The sequence below is a fragment of the Dipodomys spectabilis genome, unplaced genomic scaffold (genome assembly GCF_019054845.1).
Source record: "Dipodomys spectabilis isolate Male_0828 unplaced genomic scaffold, ASM1905484v1 ptg000089l, whole genome shotgun sequence".
Classification (NCBI taxonomy): domain Eukaryota; kingdom Metazoa; phylum Chordata; class Mammalia; order Rodentia; family Heteromyidae; genus Dipodomys; species Dipodomys spectabilis.
The window spans coordinates 15101509-15120555 of record NW_024870766.1 but is presented as its reverse complement, the minus strand read 5'-3'; the positions used below and the strand labels follow the sequence as shown (position 1 = coordinate 15120555).

Below are 19047 nucleotides of genomic sequence, written 5' to 3'. Positions count from 1 at the left end.
CTCCAGGGGAAGCACCAAGCACAATGGCTGGGAGAAGAGCACCCATCTTCTCCACCATGGGGAAGCACTAGAAGGGCATTAGGGTGTTGGAAGAATGGCTAAACATTAAGAGCATCTGCCTAACAAGCACAAGACTCTGAATTCAACCCATAGTGCCACCAAAGAAGGAAGGAAGAAAGAGAAAGAGAAAATGAAGAAATAAGTTAAAAATAAAGTTAACATTGTAGTTATATTAAGGCGATAGATTTGTAATTGTTTCCACTTTGCTAGTTTTCATTAATTTTTTAGTAATGTGCTTATGCTATTTCTAAATAGGAAATAACTTCATTTAAGATATAAACAGTGGCACACACCTCTAATCCCAGAACTTGAGAGGCTGAGGTAGGAGGATAACAAGTTTGAGGCCAGTCTGGGTTACATAGCAAGACCCTATCTCAAAAAAGAAGAAACCCAAACCAAAACCCATCCCAGAGAATCAATGGGAATTGTATTGGGAGTAACAATTACTTCTGCTCAAGGAGCTGACCTTAGAACCAGGACCTTGTGAACCTACAAAATATACATCCTGAAAGATTTGTTTACCAACAGGACCAGACAGAAATTCAGCCAGTCATCTCTACTTCTAGTTCCTGGTTCTTAGTTCATAAATCCCTAACACATCAACAGGGAGCTTCCATCTGCAGAAAATGGGCTCCCTTCACCCACTGTGAACTCTACCTGCCCTCCACTTTCACCCGACTCCCACTGTCCTTCCTTTCCTCAACAATACTTTTTTTAATCTTTTCTCAATGACATCAGATCCTCAGAGACCCATATAGTATAGCAGGAATGTCTGAAGACATTTTTGTGAGAATCAGTTGCAGTACTAACCCTTGGTTCCGAGCATTAGGAAACATGGAATGCTTAGACAATGACAGCATCCATTTTCCCAAACTTATAAAGTGTACATTTAAAGCTAAAGGTCTTTCCTGCATAAGTCTCCTAACTTTATGTTAAAAATAAAAGAGCCAAATCTTGTGGTATATGGTTTTTTCAATGTTCAAATGTAAAATAAGAACTTAAATCCAGTTGGAAGGAAAATTCTTTTGGGGAAAGTAATCTATTCTATAGCAAGTCCCAGTTCAGCAATAAATTCAAAAGCTATACCTCAAGTAAGTGAAATAAACTAAGAAATGGAGTTGAATTACCTCTAGGACATCTGGCAAACTTGCAAGATGTTGGGATATATTTGGCAGAATTTCTCTGAGCAGAACCTTGATAGTCTTTCTGGCTTCTGCTCATCTTTCTTCTCCTGCCTCCAGACATCTGACTGACTTCCTTGTCCTCTCAACTATATGATTCTACCTCTTACAGACAACCCACCAGAGATGCCTAGACCTTTCTTAAAGTAGTCTGGTCCTGTTGGGATATATGTTTTGGTCCTTAAGGGATGTATATTTTTAGTATACATCATGTCCCTAAACTTATTTCAAAACTGATGAAACCTCAGAGTAGATTTTACACTTAAAGGTAATTTACTTCTCCATAGCATATTTTGTAAGTTGCCATATTGATGTGACAGGTATTAGTAAAGGAAATTTGGTTATGTTTCCCATTCAAACTTGAGACTCTTAAATGAAAACATATTCTACTGGAGCCACATGAGGAAGATATTTTTACCGATCTGACCTTGTTTGGAAATCAAGTTAAGCCAGTAATTTGGTCCACTTTGTAATAAACTAAGTGAAAGAAAATCTGCAAGTTTCCTGATTCTGTTATGTTTGTGCTTAGATTCCTCACAAATCCATATGTTGAAACCCTAATTTCCCATGTGACAGTATGAGGAAGTGAGCAGTAAATAAGCTTAGCAGAGGCCTTGAGAATGGAGCCCTCAGATGGGGTTCTATCCTTTTAAGAAGAGAAAGAGACTAGATGTCCCTCTCCCTGCCATGGGAGAGTATGGCAAGAGGCAGACACCTGAAAATGAGGATTCTCACCTTGATTTTGATTTTGACCTTGATCTTGCATCTCCCAGGCTTCACAGCTGTGAGAAATCAATGTTTACTGTTTAAGTCATTTAATGTATTATATATATGTATGTATGTGTGTGTGTGTGTATATATATATATATATATACACACACATATATATATATATATACACACACACATTTGGTCAGTCATGGGGCTTGAACTCTGGGCTTGGGTGCTGTCCCTGTGCTCTTCAGCTCAAGGTGCGTGCTCTACCATTTGAGCCACAGTGCTACTTCTGGTTTTCTAGTGGTTCATTGGAGATTAGAGTCTCATGGACTTTCCTGCCCAGGCTGGCTTTGAACCGTAATCCTCAGGTCTCAGCCTCCTGAGTAGCTAGGATTACAGGCATGAGCCACCAGCACCTGGCCTATACTATATTTTTATCATAGCAGTCTAAGACAACTAAGTCATTGTTCTTCAGTGAGATAGAGTTGTCTGAATAACCAGTACTTCCTTTGGCTGTGTGTTCAGATTACTGACGCAGGGATAGAGATGTTATCGGCAAAATGCTATTACCTGCACATTTTGGATATCTCTGGTTGTGTCCTACTTACTGACCAAACCCTTCAGGATCTTCAGATAGGCTGCAGTCAACTCCGGATCCTTAAGATGAAATACTGTAGTCACATCTCCATGTAAGTATGCAGCTGAATAGGAAATACCTCAAGGACTATTTTCCAAGAAAACATAGTATGTGGCTTGGGATTGATAATAAGCTGTAGTAATCAGAGTTAAGAAGGTTATTGTATTTCTTTGCCTAACTAAAGTAAACATTTTGAGAATAAGTATTTCTGTAAAAGAGGATACTTGTTTACCAAGTTTTAGACATAGGCATTAGAGACTCAGAACTAGAAATTAGTCTTATTCAAATTATTATTTAAGTTTCCATGTTTCATAAGAGCACATATAAATGAGACAAAAGAGTCACTTAGAATTTCTTTTACTTTTTAAAGAAGTTAATAAGTTACTTAAGGGCATATTTTGTTCCTTTGTGTCTCTTTCTTTGGAATCTCACATTAATAGCCCTAACAAGATTTCAGCAGCTCAAACCAAGACCCAAATTTACAGTGCTTTGTTTATTTTTCTTTAGAGCCTAATTAGAATTAAATAGCATTTAAAACCAGTACCGCCTCTTCTTTGTCCTACCTGAACTCCTATGGCCATGTAGCACAAGCTTAACTCCAAGTATGTTTTAAGGCCTGTTCCACATCAATTGAGTCAATTTTTTTCTTTTTTTCTTTCCTTCTTCCTTCCTTTCTTTTTTTTCCTTCCTTTCTTTCTTTTTCCTTCCTTCCTTTTTTTCTTTCTTTCCTTTCTTTCTTTCTTTCTTCTTTCTTTCTATCTTTCTTTCTCTTTCTTTCTTTCTTTTTTTCTTTCTTTCTTTCTTTCTTTCTCTCTTTCGTGGTGGTGCTTGAACTCTGGGCCTGGGCACTATCCCTCAAGTCTTCAGCTCAAGGCTAGTGCTCTACCACTTGAGCCATAGCACCACTTCCAGTTTTCTAGTGGTTTATTGGAGATAAGAGACTCACAGACTTTCCTGCCTGGACTGGCTTTGAAGCACAATCCTCAGATCTCAGCCTCCTGAGTAGCTAGGATTACAGGTGTGAGCCACCAGGGCCTGGCTGGGTCAATCTCTTTACAATTAATAATCAGTGTAACTTACAGTCTCAGTAGTTGAGCAGGTAGCTCCTTCAATCCAACAGAAAAAGCCAATTATTCATTTCTTTTTTTAGTACTGGTCTTGTGGTTCAAACCAACTTCCCAGGAAAGCCTTTCTGACTTCAAAATGGCTTTCTTTTCAAGGTAGACATGCTTCTTTCTGATGCCTTCTATGCTTCCCTTCTATTTCCTCCTAAGACCAGGACAGTATTTTTTACTGTTCAGTCATGAACATCTTAAGAGTCAAAAACATCCTCCTGACAAAGCTTCATGGGCTTTCTGCAGTTTATGGATCTCCCTTAAGTTCATCTCTGATAATAAGACCTGCCTCGGTGCATGATCAGCCCATCTTTAGCAGGTGGTTCTCTAAAAATTCCGTCTACTTAAAAAAAAATGTGTATTAGGGATTACTTTTGCCACTAGCTAATTCTAACCATTGTTATTCCAGGAGGGAAGCTCAAAGAATGTCCTCTAAAGTTCAGCAGCAGGAATACAGCTCTAATGACCCTCCACGTTGGTTTGGCTATGACAGCAATGGCAAACTTCTTACAGGCCATCATAGTAACCTACCATTTAAGGGCCACTCTGAAGTGAAAATGAAAGACTTATACAGCAGTGAAGATGAACTATTTGACCTTCAGACTCAAGCAGAAAACTAGAACTTGGCAACTTTTCTTCATTTGATTTTACTGGCCCGATCTTAATATAAACAAGCAGCAAATCATTTGCTGTTCTCTTTCAAATACTAATATCTCTATACACATAATTAATTCTGACTCAGTAATTATGATCCCTAAACTTAACCAACAATAGTTGTGATAAAATGATCAAATCTAAGGTTATAATTAGAGGAAACAATCCCGAGATGTGACTCTTTTTTTGACAAGGAATTTGTTTCCCTCTGGATAGGAAAAGAAAGCAAAGATGGTCACATAAGTCAAAGTCAAAGTTTGAGCCACAACTTTAAGGATGTGTGAGGTTTTATTATAAAAGACATAGCGAACATTTTAAATTATTTATTATCTGGTCAATTGTGAGGCTTTAACTCAGAGTCTGAGTGCTGTCCCTGAGATTTTTTTTTTTTTTTTGCTTTGAAACACAGCTCCACTTCCAGTTTTCTGGTGGTTAATTAGAGATAAGAGTTTCATGGACTTTCCTGCCCAGGCTGGCTTCAAACCAATATCCTTAGATCTCAGCCTCCTAAGTAGGTAGAATTACAGGCGTGAGCCACCAGTGCCTGGTTTTAAATTATGTTTTAGTTGTACAAAGCAGTTGCCATATAAGAAAGCAATTTAAAATACAATGCACCTTGATCAATGGGAGGAATTTTAAAACTCCAATCCCCACCCCCAAAAAAGATGCTAGGAGGTATGAGCTGTTAGTTTCATATCTAGATTGTGTGTGTGTGTATGTGTGTGTATATGTGCATGTATATGTGTTCAAGTGCATGTGCTTGAACTCAAGGCATGGGCACTGTTCCTGATCTCTTTTGCTCCAAGCAGCATTCTACTACTCGAGCCACCAGTCCACTTTTGGCTTTTTTGGTGCTTAATTGGAAATAAGAGTTGACTTGGAGAAAATCATTGATTTTCCTGCCCCTGCTGGCTTAGAATTACAAACCTCAGATCTCAGCCTCCTCCCCTCCCCAGAGGGTGAGGGGAGCTCATCTATGCATTTTTGATATGACATGGAGTTTGATAGCACCCTTGAGAAATCAGAGTTCTGTTCTAACTGCCACACACAAGCTATGTCAGTGATATTCAAACACTATTCTATTTCCTTAGTTACTTGTCTCTTACTTGGGGTTAATCAGCGTTATTTATTGTACATCACAAGTTTGAAATAAAAACAGGGAAAAGGATATAAAAGTTACATTGAAAGCTTTAAAAGAGCTGTCTATTTTAATAATCTTTGAAATATGTGGTGGAAAGGCTCTTGGGAGCGGACAAGGGAATGAGCCGAGCAGAAAGTGTTAAGATCTGAGCCAGAGGACTTAGCGCAGGACTTTAGTAAAAGTGAGGTTTTTAATTAAGGTTAGATTTCTGACTGCTACACAGAAGCCTAACCACCAGTGTCTCACACACATATAGGAGAGACTTACAAAGGGCAGCTGCTTTCTAAAGGAATAACCCCTATATGCGGAAGACCAGGCTAAGGAAAAACGTGCTCAAGAACTTCAGAAGGTTGCTTGACATCCTACACACAGATCTTGCTCAAAATGATTTTTTTAACAACTCCTTTACACAAGAACAGGCTCATTCATTCATTCTTCAGAAATAATTAGAGGTACAGAAAAGGAACAAAGTGGTAGGTAGGTGTTAGAAAAAGTAAGCTATGCAAACAGCTGAATGCAAAACTCAATTAATTATTGTGTCTGTTCTGAGGCTTGAACTCTGGGTCTGGATGCTGTCTGTGAGTTGTTTTTTTTTTTTTTTTTTTTTGCTCAAGTTTAACACTATACCACTTGAGCCATAGCTCCTCTTCTGGCTTTTTTCTAATTAACTGAAGGTTAGAGTTGCACAGACTTCCCTGTGTAGGCTAGCTTTGAACAGCGATCCTCAGATCTCAGCCTCCTGAGTAGTGAAGATTGTAGGAAGTTCATTATAACTTTAAACATACTGAACTGACCTATCTGCCTATGATTGGGTAGTTTCATCATCTTTTAGTAATGAAAATTTTCATGTCATTGCATGAGAGTGAAAAAAAACCTATAAAATTTGTCTGCCTCGGTTTCCTCTCTTTAACACATAGTGTTGTAGGGGACACGAGAAACTGAGAAGCCATGGCTTAAACATCCAAATTGCAGTCTTTATTGGAGAATCTGGAATGCTGGCGGGCTCTTGCCTCAAAGATCAGCAGCCCCAAATGCAGCTGGCACAAAGCTTACAGAGCCCCAACCACATCAGGTTTATAGAATTTGTCCAAACCAAAGTAGCAAAAGCAAAGCAAACCAGATAAGGACACTTAAACCTAATAAAGGTGTTAAATATAAGCAAAAACAAATCAAATGTGGACACAATCAAGGGAAACCAAGGACCAACTATCTAAGGAAAGTAAGGCTTCTCTGGAACGCAACCAACTCAAGACATTGTAAAACAATGTCCTCTAATATCAAAGTATATCGTTTGAACCTTGTCTTACTTCAATACCATAACCATATCAAATATGCATATCTCTCAGCTGGGCAATTTCTGATTTCATGAAGATTTAATGAGAGGACATTGAGACATCCTACAAGGCTTACCTTTTGTTTTACAAATAAGAAATTAAAGGCAGAACTGGACAGCAATTAAAAACATGAGACTATCATAAATCACAATATTTGGAAAAGTTTATTAAAAATACTTTAGAACAGGCTTAATCATAAAATATAATTCAATAAATATCTCTATTGTATAAGTGTCAGAAGTGGACAAAGTTTGAAAGAATTTATAAAATAGCACTATATAGTATGTGACTGTAAAAAGGAAAATCTTCATGCATCAAGCAATAAATAACTGAATGCTTCCTTCCTCTAGTGAGGAATCATCTTAGATCACATAAAAGACAGTTAAGAACAGTAGCACCTGCTTCACATTTATAACATTCACAACTTAAATTTATAGTGATGCCATAAGAACTGGGTAGAACACCTGTCACATTAAGAGCTACAATAGCAAGAATTCTAAGATAGCTGCCCTCCGTGACTAATGCTTTTGTATAATCTCTTCTTCAGTGGGAACTGTGAAGGGGATGAGTTACCATTCTGATGGCCACAATACAGATGGGAAAGTAGCAATGGATTATCTATTAAGTGAGGCCATTAAAAGCAGAGTTTTCTCCAGTGTTCAAAGAAGTCAGATGTTCAGTGCATGAAAAAGGCTCAGCATATCACTGCTGGCCTGCAGATAGAAGGCGCTGCATAAAATGGGGATGGCTTGACTCTAGATTTGCGTGATTGTGAGCTGACAGCAAGAAAATGGATGTCTGTCACACAGATATAAGGAACTGGACTTTGGCTGCAGTCTAAATAAACTTGGAAGCAGATTTCTCCCCAGCGCCTCTAGAGGAACTCAGCCTGGCCAACACCTGGATTCCAGCTTTGTCATAACCTAAGCAGAAAATTCAGCTAAGCTGGGCTCCTGAACTACTCAGTGTGAGCTTGTATTATTTTAAGCTGTTAATTTTGTGGTCCAGTTGTTGTCTCCTTTTATTTATTTATTTATTTTTCGGCCCGGTCGTGGGGTCTGAACTCTGGGCCTGGGCGCTGTCCCTCAGCTCTTCAGCTCAAGGCTAGCACTCTACCACTTGAGCCACAGCGCCACTTCCGGCTTTTTTCTTTTTGTTTATGTGATGCTGAGGAATTGAACCCAGGGCCTCATGCATGCAAGGCAAGCTCTCTACCACTGAGCTACCTCCCCAGCCCATGTTGTCTCCTTTTATTTGAGGTCTTGCTTTTTATGGTTTCAGTTCCTACCGACAGTTGATAAATTCCAGAAATAAGTATTTCATAAGTTTCAAACTGTGTGTCATTCTGAGGATCGTGATGGAATACTGTGCTGTCCCAGTCAAGATGTGAATCATGCCTTCTCCAGAGCATCCATGTTGTACGTACTGCCTGCCTGTTAGTCACCTGACAGCCATCTTGGTTTCTAGGGTAGCTGTTAGTGTCATCAGAGTACTCCTGTTCAGGAGTACTCCTGTTCAGGGTCCAAGATTAGTGATACTAGCAAGCTGGATATGCCAAAGAGAAGCCATATAAAGTATGTCTTCTGAGTGAACAAGAAAGAAAATAGAAGCAAAGAAAAAAATGTATGCAGAGATTGCAAAGATCTACAGTAAGAAGTAATGTTTTATCTGTGAATTGTGAAGAAGGAAAAAGTCATGTTCATTTTGCCGTGGTAACTGATATTCTAAGCTTATAGCCACAGTGCACAAGTGCTTAATTATTATGGAAAATGCATTAAATTTGTGTACATATTTACAAGGAAAACATATTCCCGACACAGGGTTTGGAACTGGGTGGCTGTAGGCATCCATTGGGAGGGGAATTGTCTCAGCACATCCCTTGAGAACAAGTGGAGGAGTACTATCATTTGTTACAGAGCAATAGAAAATACAGTAGCTAAACACACACTTTGAAGAGGCTTCCTACACATTTCACCAGTATTTGTTCCCAATGCTGCTTTATTTTCAAGATTCATATGCACATAAGTATTTGCCATATCATCATCTGCTACTGTTTAATAACATAAATAACTATTCAAACTCTTCAGTTCTGCAGTTTTAGGGACTGAAACCAGCTTTGATTTCTAAAACGTACAATGCCTTCTGGGGCAGTAGCATTAATCCAGTTTTCATGTCTCTTTGCTTGATTCATGTGTCCTGGAATAGAAAAATGGCATAAAATTATATCTGACTGGACATACAGATCTTAGCAATACATTTCAAAAGCCTACAAATACCTCTGAATGCCAAAACCTCTTAATGAAGACAGTAAAGACTTGGGAAAGAGCTGCAAAGAGGTTATATGAGCTCCTTCACCTCCCGTCACTTGTTACAGCTCTGGAAGGAAAACTTTCTGGTTTTGTTGTTGTTGTTGTTATTTGATATTAACATTTGCTTTATTTCTTGAGACAGCTTTATTGAAGTATAGTTGACAAAATAAGCATGTATTTGAAGTATACAATGTTATAAATTTTGATATACATTAAAATCAGTGAAACCATTTCTTCATGAAGACAGTGATCACATCACCCCAAAGTTTCTGTGTCTCCCTCGGTAATCTTTTCCTCCTGCTACAGGGTGGACCTGGAATGACCCCCAAAGGCCTATGTGTGGAAAGATGAGCTTTCAGCTTTGCACTTTCAGATCTACCCAAATACAGACTCCAAGTTCTGTCTGCTTAGCCCTAAACACACCTGTATAATTAGCATTAGCTAGTACAAAGAAAACTCTGGGGAGCAATTTTCAGAATTTAATTCTCTTGTTTAAAAATGGACTATAAAGGGCTGGGAAGGTGGCTCAGTGGTAGAGCGTTTGCCTTGCATGCCAGAGGCCCTGGGTTCGATTCCTCAGCACCACATACGCAAAAAGAAAAAAGCCGGAAGTGGCGCTGTGGCTCAAGTGGTAGAGTGCTAGCCTTGAGCTGAAGAGCTGAGGGACAGCGCCCAGGCCCAGAGTTCAAGCCCCACGACCGGACCCCCCCCAAAAAAAATGGACTATAAAGTGAGCTTCTTCCTGCTTCCCTCCCCGCTCCCACTCCTAACCCTGTAAGAGTCTTTGTTAATATACAGCGATACAGAGAAAACTTCTATTGCTACTTTATTCGCAGTTTGGATTATTACACTTTGGAGCCTCAGGATTGCAGGGTTCCTCCTCACATTAGAAATATCACCAACCCTGAACAATTAGAAGCACCATACTAAGTATTTCAGGGAAGTTCCCTCACAAACCTTAGCAGCTGACTAGAAAAATAAATCATACACTTATGAACAAACATGAAAAGAATTACTCAATGTTTATTAACACATATACTTTACAAACAAAACCTCTAACACCATATCCATTTCTACTCCAAAGTATAAATAAAGCAATTTTTCATTATTAACTACTTCCAATATTTCAACAAAATCACAACTCAAGACATTTTCTTTCTCTCTCTTTCCTTTCTTTCTTTCTTTCCTTCTTCCTTGCTTCCTTTCTTTCTTCCTTCCTTCTGTCCTTTTTTTTTTTTTTCCTTGTTGGATGTGGGGTTTGAACTCTGGGCCTGGACACTGTCCTTGCACTCTTCAGCTCAAGGCAAGCGCTCTATCACTTGAGCCACAGCACCACTTATGGTTTTCTAGTGGTTTATTGGAGATAGGAGTCTCATGGACTTTCCTGCCCAGGCTGGCTTTGAACTGTGATCCTCAGATCTCAGCCTCCTGAGTAGCTAGGATTACAGGCGTGAGCCACTGATGCCCGGCACAACTCAAGGTATTTTCACAGCAAGTTTTTACTGACAGAAAATATAGTTAGTTTTGGTATCCATTAAATTTCTCCTCAAATACCTGGAATACTAATAACAAAGTTAATAGCAATCATGTATTGAGCAAGAATTTAATCAGTAACTTTTGCCTTAGAAATGATCTTACAGACCCTTCTTCAGATCTTTTCATCAGCAATTGTCTAATGCTATCTATTTCTTTTTCCAACTCACGTATTACAACTTTCATTTTTTAAAAAAAATGCAATTTGTTTTTTTTTAAAAAGCATTTCTTATGTCTTAACTTTTAGAATACATGGAATATAGTTATAACTATTTTATTTTCCTTCTCTGCTAATTCTAACATCTGTGTGAGTTCTTGGTTGGTTTCAGTTGATTACTGCTTTCATTATAGATCATATTTATTTTTTTTCTTGACTATCTCTGACAGGATACTAGACATTGTGATTTTAGTCCCAAATAGCTCTGTATTCTCATAAATCTTGAGCATATCAAGGATGCAGTTAAGTTACTTAGACAGTTTAAGTATGTCATCTCTAGATTTTATTATTTGTTAGCCACTTTTGTTAGTGACCAGTTTAAGGCAATTTGTTTCCTACTACCAACGTGTTCTACTCAAAGCCCCATGAGTTAGAACTTTTGTTTCCAGTCTGGTGGGTCGAATAGGCATTATTCCTAGATTTTTGTGAGCATGGCACTCTAGTCTCTCTAGTACTTTGTCCTACCAAACTCTAGGTGTTTTTGTCTCTGTAGACTCATCTCAAGGAATCTGCCAGGCTCTGTACTAATTCCTCCTATTCTCAATAGTACTATGTTGATGCCCATCAAGGCAGAGATTTGAATTAGTTGTGCTAAACTGCAGGGATACTATCAGCAGACCTCTTCTCATTTGTTTTTCATTCCTCAGTGACCATTTTCTTTCATTGTTTGATGTATTGAAAATTGTTTTGTTTTTCTTGTTTTTTATAAAAGGTGGCTTGGTGGTACATTTTGGCAACCCTAAATACCTCTGGAGGCAGAGGATGATCATGGTATGAGACAACACAGGCAAAGGATTAGACCTTATCCGAAAAACAAAAAGAAAAGGACTGGGGATGTGGCTCAAGTGGTAGAACACAAGTATAAGGCCCTGAGTCAAATCCCTCAAACTGGGGTCATTTGTTTCTGCTGGGAAGGTTACTTAGTCTGTTTAACTTCATCTTGCTAGGAGGACTTCACTGTTTTTCTGTCTTTTCAAGAATGTCATATAAACATGTGTGGCCATTACATAGAAAGCCTGAAGATGAACAGAAGCAAAACCTCATTCCTGAGCATATCTACCTAGCTGATAAATGTGCAACAAGCTTAGATAAAAGCAAAACTCTGAGGTGGTCTTAAAAAATAGTATTATTTCTAAAAGCCATATCAAGACTACTTTTGTTCTCATTTGGAGAGAAAGCACTATCTCTAGATTTAAAAAATAGCATCCCACAAGCTTGTCCCACTTTCTTTTCTCCACCCATAAACCAACTTCCCATTATAAACTACAAAACATAAATCATCACGTATTATATATAATTTATATATATTTGGTCCAAAGATAAGCTGAGATTTCTAACTTGCTGTTTTAGTTTGATGGAAAAATAGATGATTATTATATGCTGTATATTTCCAAATAGACTACAAATAAGTGAACTCAATTGTGCCAGCTTCCCTTCTAAATTTATAGGGACAAACACCAGCCCTTTGGCAGAATAACTCTAATATGCTTTGAATATGTAAATTGTGAAGTTGACAAAGACTTTGTACCACATGCATTTCTGCTGAAGATTGATAATCAAGTTTCATAGTTAAATTAATGAACCAATAAAACCCAATAGAGAAATCAACTTACTACAAATGTTACCTAAACCATTCACAGACCATTACATGTCCCACATATGGATAGAACACAAAACTGAGAAAGTTCTCATTAAAAATTAAGATAACATAGCCAGATGTAGTGTGTACAGTTGTAATTCCAGTTACTCAGAAAGGATTACATTTTAAGGCCAGCTTGGGAAAAAGGGAGACCTTATTTCAAAAACAAGCTGGGTATGGTTCCAGCTGCCCTGGAGGTGAAAATAGGGAGATCAGGGTCTGCCTGAAGCCTACCAAGCAAATCATGAGATTTTTGTCTTCAAAGCAAACTAAATAGAAAGCAAAGGACTGGTGTGTGGCTTAAGTGGTAGTACTGAAAAAAAATCAGAGAACACACTCCCGAAGAATACATGTTATGCATAATTTTTAGTATTTTAGTAGGTAAATATCTTAGCCTGAGAAGTCTTGGGCTTTCTTTTGACCTCAGAACAGCACATTATAGTCACAAATCATTGTAAGAATTATACAGCTGAGAGTTATTTATCAGTGACAGCAACAGCAAAGGGAAACCATGGAGCTGGAAATCAAATAAAATTACAGGGTGACACATAAAAATCCTGTGGGAAGCCTGAGCCCACAGGACTAAATTTTACTGGCATGGCTTCTTGAAATTACCCAGTAGAAGTCCTGTTACAGATAATATACAGACCTCTTAGCACAGAAAGGAGTATTTCTGCTGTTCTGCCTCAAAAGCTCTCTGAGTAAGGCCCAGATGGGCTGAGCTCATCTGCTTATAATAACAACTCACATATAAAGCTGCTCATTATTTCTAAAATTAAGTTTCAGAGTGGAAATCTCCCTGGGGGGAGGGGGAACCAATTTGCTCTGATTTCTTGAGTCACTTCAATAATTTCATCTACATGATAAATAAAAGTCTGAGGCTTTTGGGGGACCAAATAGTTTAAAGATTAAACAAAACAATGAGTTTCTCTCTTCAAGAAAGACTGCTGCCTCTTTACCTGAGCACCCTCCACACTAACCCTCTAATACATGTCTCAGAGATAACGTCCGTATCTACCAGGGGTCCAACTGTGCAGGGTACCCTCTGGTACTCAAAAGGACTCTGCTAATCAGTTTCTTTTCCCCCCCTTCTTTTTGATAGAACTGGGAATTGAACTCCAGGTATTATGTTTACTTGAGCCATGTCTCTCCCCACTCCCCACCACCAGTCCTTTTAGTTTTAGTTTGTTTTTATGATAGGGTTTCTGCTGGGCACTGGTGGCTCATGCTTGTAATCCTAGCTACTCAGAAGGCTGAGATATGAGGTTCATGATTCAAGCCGAGCACCGATGGCTCACACCTGTAATCCTAGCTACTCAGGAGGCTGAGATATGAGGATCATGGTTCAAAGCCAGCCTGGGCAGGCAAGTCCGTGAAACTCATCTCCAATAAACCACTAGAAAACCAGAAGTGGTGCTGTGGCTCAAGCAGTAGAGCACTCGCCTTGGCTGAAGAGCTGAGGGACAGCACCCAGGCCCAGCGCTCAAGCCCCATGACTGACAAAAAAAAAGGGCTTCCTGCTTTTGTCCAGGCCACACTTGGACTGTGATCCTCCCATCTCAGTGTTCCTAGTATTCTGGGCTTGCCTGAGCTGTGATCATCCTATATCTGCCTCCCATGTATCTGGGATCCTAGACATGCAGTACCATGCCCAATTAGAACCTTGATTCTTATACTGTTGAGTACTAAAGGCCTCTTCTATAATTTGGCCCTTTCTGGTTTAAAAAGTAGGGGTCCAAGCATAAGACATTGTGTAAATCCTAGAGCACTATTGAGACTGTGATTGACTGCAGAGTTGTCTGGTATTTGAATGATACCAGTGGAAAACACTGGTTGTGCAGTGCCTTGGTTGTCTTGTTTGACCTTCTGCAGTAATCCTGTCAAAAGACAGGAATGTATCCCTGAAGGTACTTATCTTCATATTTTTAATTTCTTGTTGTCAACCTTTGAGAATGTATCTCTTAAGAAAACCCTGGGCCAATATGAGACTATAAAAGCAGAGGTTGGGGAAGAAATCTGCAGAATAACCATGCTTGTCAATAAACCCATTCTTCACTCCAGATGGTATTGGAATATTATTTAATATTGAAATAGTATGATAGACCACCGCATGAACATTTCTTTATTCAGCGCCCCAGAATCTGTTGGTTAGAACCAGCAAGATATAACAACACAGTTTAAGCAGCTTCATAATAACTATGAAGTAATAAACATCTTCCTAACCAAGTAATTTCAATGTTTTCCTTGATGCCATTCTGCTGAAATTTAATAGAAAAATCCACCAGTGTTTATTATAGTACTTATCAAAACAATGTATCTATAAGAAAAAATAGTATAGCAATCTGTGTAGCTGGATGTAATGAAATATATGTGAATATTTTTGTTATTATTATTTTTTATTTTGTTGATAATGGGGCCTGAACTCTCGGCCTGGGCACTGTCCCTCAGCTTTTCAGCTCAAGGCTAGCCACAGCACGACTTCCGGCTTTTTTTCTGCTTATGTGGTACTGAGGAATTGAACCCAGGGCCTCATGCATGCAAGGCAAGCGCTCTACCACTGAGCCACCTTCTCAGCCCCATAAACATGAATATTTTTGGACAGAGAGTTTGCTGTACTAAAATAGCAAACTTATCAAATTCCTATTTAAAGTTATGTAAAGTTATCTTTAATTTTGCATTGTGTGTTGGATTTTAAGTCCAAGAATTAGGAAGCAGCCATTCCAGACAATGTTTCAAATCGTTTTTACCTAAGCTAGCAGTATAAAGAGTGCTCTAAAGTAACCTGTGAATGTCTTTTCAAGCTGTATCATGCTATGATAATCACCAACATTAAATGTGACAATGAAAAAGAGCAAAAAGACTAAAACTGCAGTGAACTACACCACATTTCTACTTATAAATGGACAGTAGTGAGTCCTCATAGGGTAAAATGCAGCCTCCTTACCAGTAATTATTACACCATCGTCTTTATGATCTTTAGCCATTTCCTGAACATTGACCTCTGGGTTCACATCAACCTCTTTTCCTGATAACTGTAAGTAGGCTTGCAGAGAAGATGGGACCTTGACAGTAACAGAGCCTGTGATAAATTTAAAGGAGAATTTATTAATGCAAAAGAAAATCAAAGCGTCCTATCTGTATTATCACTTGGACTGAAAACTGAAGCATTGCTTCTGGTTTTCTGTTCTTAATTCTTTAGCAGTTATTTAAACATTGGTATCTTTTCTTACTTCCAGATAGTCAAAGTTTGCTTACTCTCAAGGCATTCACAGTAACTTCTTCAGCGTAGGACTTCTGCCAATCCTATCCAGTTCATCAGTATCACAAAAGAATACTACACAGGAAGTATCCTCGCAAGACATACTATTAATTGAGCACTTACTAAAAGCTGGCCACTTAATTAGGTATTATTATTATTCAAATTATACACATAAGAACTTGTTCCAGGGGCTATGACAGCTAAGATCAGAATGCGGGTCTAGCTCAATGAGCACAAAGCCCATACTTCCAATGCCAAGGTATTTCCCACACTACTATCTGATCACATTATAAGACTTGTGACTTCATTGATCATTATAATCCACTAGCATCCTGAGCTCTTATACCTTCAGTATTACCTACTATGTGAAAGGGGAAAAATAACAAAAAATTAAAAGGATTATTCAAATTCCAACTGCCTAAAGTTTCCTTTGAAAGGATTATAGGTTTTTGAGTAGCTAAGGCAAAACATTTAACTTTCTTTCCAGCACAATCTGGTTGTAATTCAGACTTCTAAAGGAATAAGTAGAATAAAGTACTCTGTTAGCTGTGGAATCATGTGTCCAAACAATTAGGTAGGTTGCAGGAAAGATTTAGCAGCACAGTCCTATTTCATTAGGATCTATCTGTTTCTCATCAAATAAAGGGAGTGAAGAACCCCCTATCAAAAAGCATTAACCCCATCTTTTGACAAAGATAGCCAGGATGATGTTGATTACAAATGATGGGAATATTCCTTTTGGAACCCATTTATTCATGAGTCATAGTTTTCCTTCTAGTCTGCTAAATATAAGCCTTAGTCACCTTAAGTAATTTCATCTTCTCAGTCTTACTTACTGCATACATAAATCTGGAGTAAACTGATAAACTTTCATACTGATTCCTCAAAATCAGTAAGTAACAGCACACCACTGTATCTTATTCATTAAAATGTGACTTGCTTTCCAGGGTTCCCATGAAAACAGTGCAAGAGAATCCCCATATAGCAGATAGGAGAGCTTTGGGAAGAAACAAAACAAAAACAGCCCTTTAAAATTTCAAAATGAATAAAGATGTGTTTTACTATCAAATATATTTACGTGTGTATGTGTGCACATGCTAGTACTGGGGTTGAACTAATAAGGGCTCACTAGGCTTTTTCCTCAAGGCTAGAGCTCTACCACTTGAATCACGTATCACATTTCTACTTCCACCTAGAATTTTAAAAACAAAATCATGGACTTGTTATGTTTAAATGTCTCAAAAGTGAGAATGTTCCTAAATGAACAACATAAACATGATCCTAAATAAATAATTTTTTTTTTTTTTTTTTTGCCAGTTGTGGGGCCTGAACTCTGGGCCTGGGTGCTGTCCCTTAGCTCTTCAGTTCAAGGCTAGTACTCTACCACTTAAGTCACAGCGCCACTCTGGCTTTTTCTGCGTGTGTGGTGCTGAGGAATCAAACCCAGGGCTTCATGTATGCAAGGCAAGCGCTCTACCACTGAGCCACCTTCTCAGACCAATCTTTTTTTTTTTCTTTTTTGTGCTGGTCCTGGGAGTAACATGAGCCCAGTAAAGAAAACACAAAACTGTAATTGCAATCAAACTTTGAATCATCATATGTTATTTTTTTTTGGTCGGTCATGGGGCTTGAACTCTGGGCCTGGACACTATTCCTTAGCTCTTCAGCTTAAGGTGAACGCTCTACCACTTGAGCCACAGCACCACTTCCAGTTTTCTGAGTGGTTTATTAGAAATAATTCTCACGAAAAAAAAAAAGAAAAGAAAAAAAAGAAGTCTCACGGAGTTTCCTGCCCAAGCTGGCTTTGAACCACGATCCTCAGATCTCAGCCCCCTGAGTAACTAGGATTATAGGCGTGAGCCACTGATACCCAGCTTTCATGTGTTATTTCAATAGATTGTTGGAACAACATTCAACCAATACTTGAAAATATTTTAAGTAGATAAAAAGTCTTCAAAAATTTTTTAAAGTTTTTGTTTCCTTTTTTTTTGCCCATAACTGTCTCCTAAGAGCTACTTATTCAAAGTTTTGTTTTGTTATTATTAGTAGGTACTTTAATGGCTTATAGTTTTTCTCCATAAGAGAGTGAGATTATATGACTTACACGGCATTTACAATTTACCCTGAATTAGTAGTTTAGTGAGGGTATGAGAATACCCTGTTGTTAAAAAAAGGGGGGAGGGCATCCTGGGAAAGTCACACCTGAGTGTTTCTGACCTCAAGGCTCTGTAGGTGTGCCTTGACACTCTTCACAGGAAAACTTAGTGATGAAAAACTATTATGTGGTGAAGACATTTTTAATAGCAAGAACAATCAGTCTCTGCAAGGAAACACTTTTCTTGTTCTGGCCAATATGCAAGAACTTCTAGATTTTACTTTTAAGACTTTGTTTTTGAATTGTTTTATAGAGAACTATAGTTCTTCACTTTGTGTACTCGGGCCATGTCAGCCCTCCCAGCTACTCTACCCAACTCACTTGTCACCATGAACACATGTGTTCATGCACACACAAATACACATAAACTTAGCTTTCAGATGAATAAGAAGTATGCCATTTTAAATAAAATGTTTGGACTCAGAATAAATTATTTGTATGGGAAATGAAATTTAAAGGAGAGACATGTCATAATATTTCAAGAGATGAAGTCAACAATTGCTTTAGGGGACCATTGTGATGTCACCTGTATGTTAGGATCACACATTACAACAGACAATTATTACTCACAGTGATATTCTGAGGAGGTCCTCTTATAGGCTGGTAGGAAAGTTCCAACTTATGGGAACATTTTCCCTCCAAAGAATTTCAGATATAACATCTGAAATACCCACAGAGTAACATTAAAAATCTGCTACAACAGACAAGTTTAAATAGTACAACATTTTTGTTTATACTACAAAGGGAAAGATCATCTTTGTGGTCATCGGCCCCAAAAGTTGTAAAGATTATTCATCTAGAGAGCTAGGAGATCAGTCTTTAAATGAGGTTCTACCAGAAGAAAGTTGTTTGAAGGAAGTTACTATGTCAGTATGGGTAATATGACCATCTGTTTCCTGAGTGTTATAGAAAATCTTCCTTATTTCACATGTTGGCTCACCTTTGTGTGATTTCAATTCCACTTTACCCAGCTGGCTGACATAAACATCTATGGTGCCCTGCTGAGTGGTGGCTTTTAGACATCCACAGGAAGAATCTGGGAAGAAGGAAAGAAAACAAATATAATTATTTTTACATGAGCAAAGGAATTATAAGC

At 38.3% G+C, this 19047-nt stretch overlaps 2 protein-coding genes across 4 annotated transcripts in view; one reads left to right on the top strand and one right to left on the bottom strand.

Annotated features, from left to right (window-relative positions):
* The window catches only part of Fbxl13 (F-box and leucine rich repeat protein 13), a 156746-nt gene extending 152416 nt beyond the window's left edge, over positions 1–4330 (top strand). Inside the window, exons 20-21 of the mRNA XM_042684529.1 lie at positions 2484–2647; positions 4120–4330. Of these exons, the coding sequence (XP_042540463.1) occupies positions 2484–2647; positions 4120–4330 (375 nt within the window). The remainder of the gene's footprint in view (positions 1–2483; positions 2648–4119) is intronic.
* Positions 4331–8012: 3682 nt separating this feature from the next.
* The window catches only part of Fam185a (family with sequence similarity 185 member A), a 33156-nt gene continuing 22121 nt past the window's right edge, over positions 8013–19047 (bottom strand). For 2 of the 3 annotated variants that reach the window (XM_042684552.1, XM_042684553.1), the window contains 3 exons: positions 18892–18987; positions 15482–15616; positions 8013–9035 (listed from right to left, as the gene is read on the bottom strand). In XM_042684552.1, coding sequence (XP_042540486.1) covers positions 8923–9035; positions 15482–15616; positions 18892–18987 — 344 coding nt within the window. In that variant the 3' untranslated portion in view covers positions 8013–8922. The remainder of the gene's footprint in view (positions 9036–15481; positions 15617–18891; positions 18988–19047) is intronic. The other variant, XM_042684554.1, reaches the window with a different exon arrangement.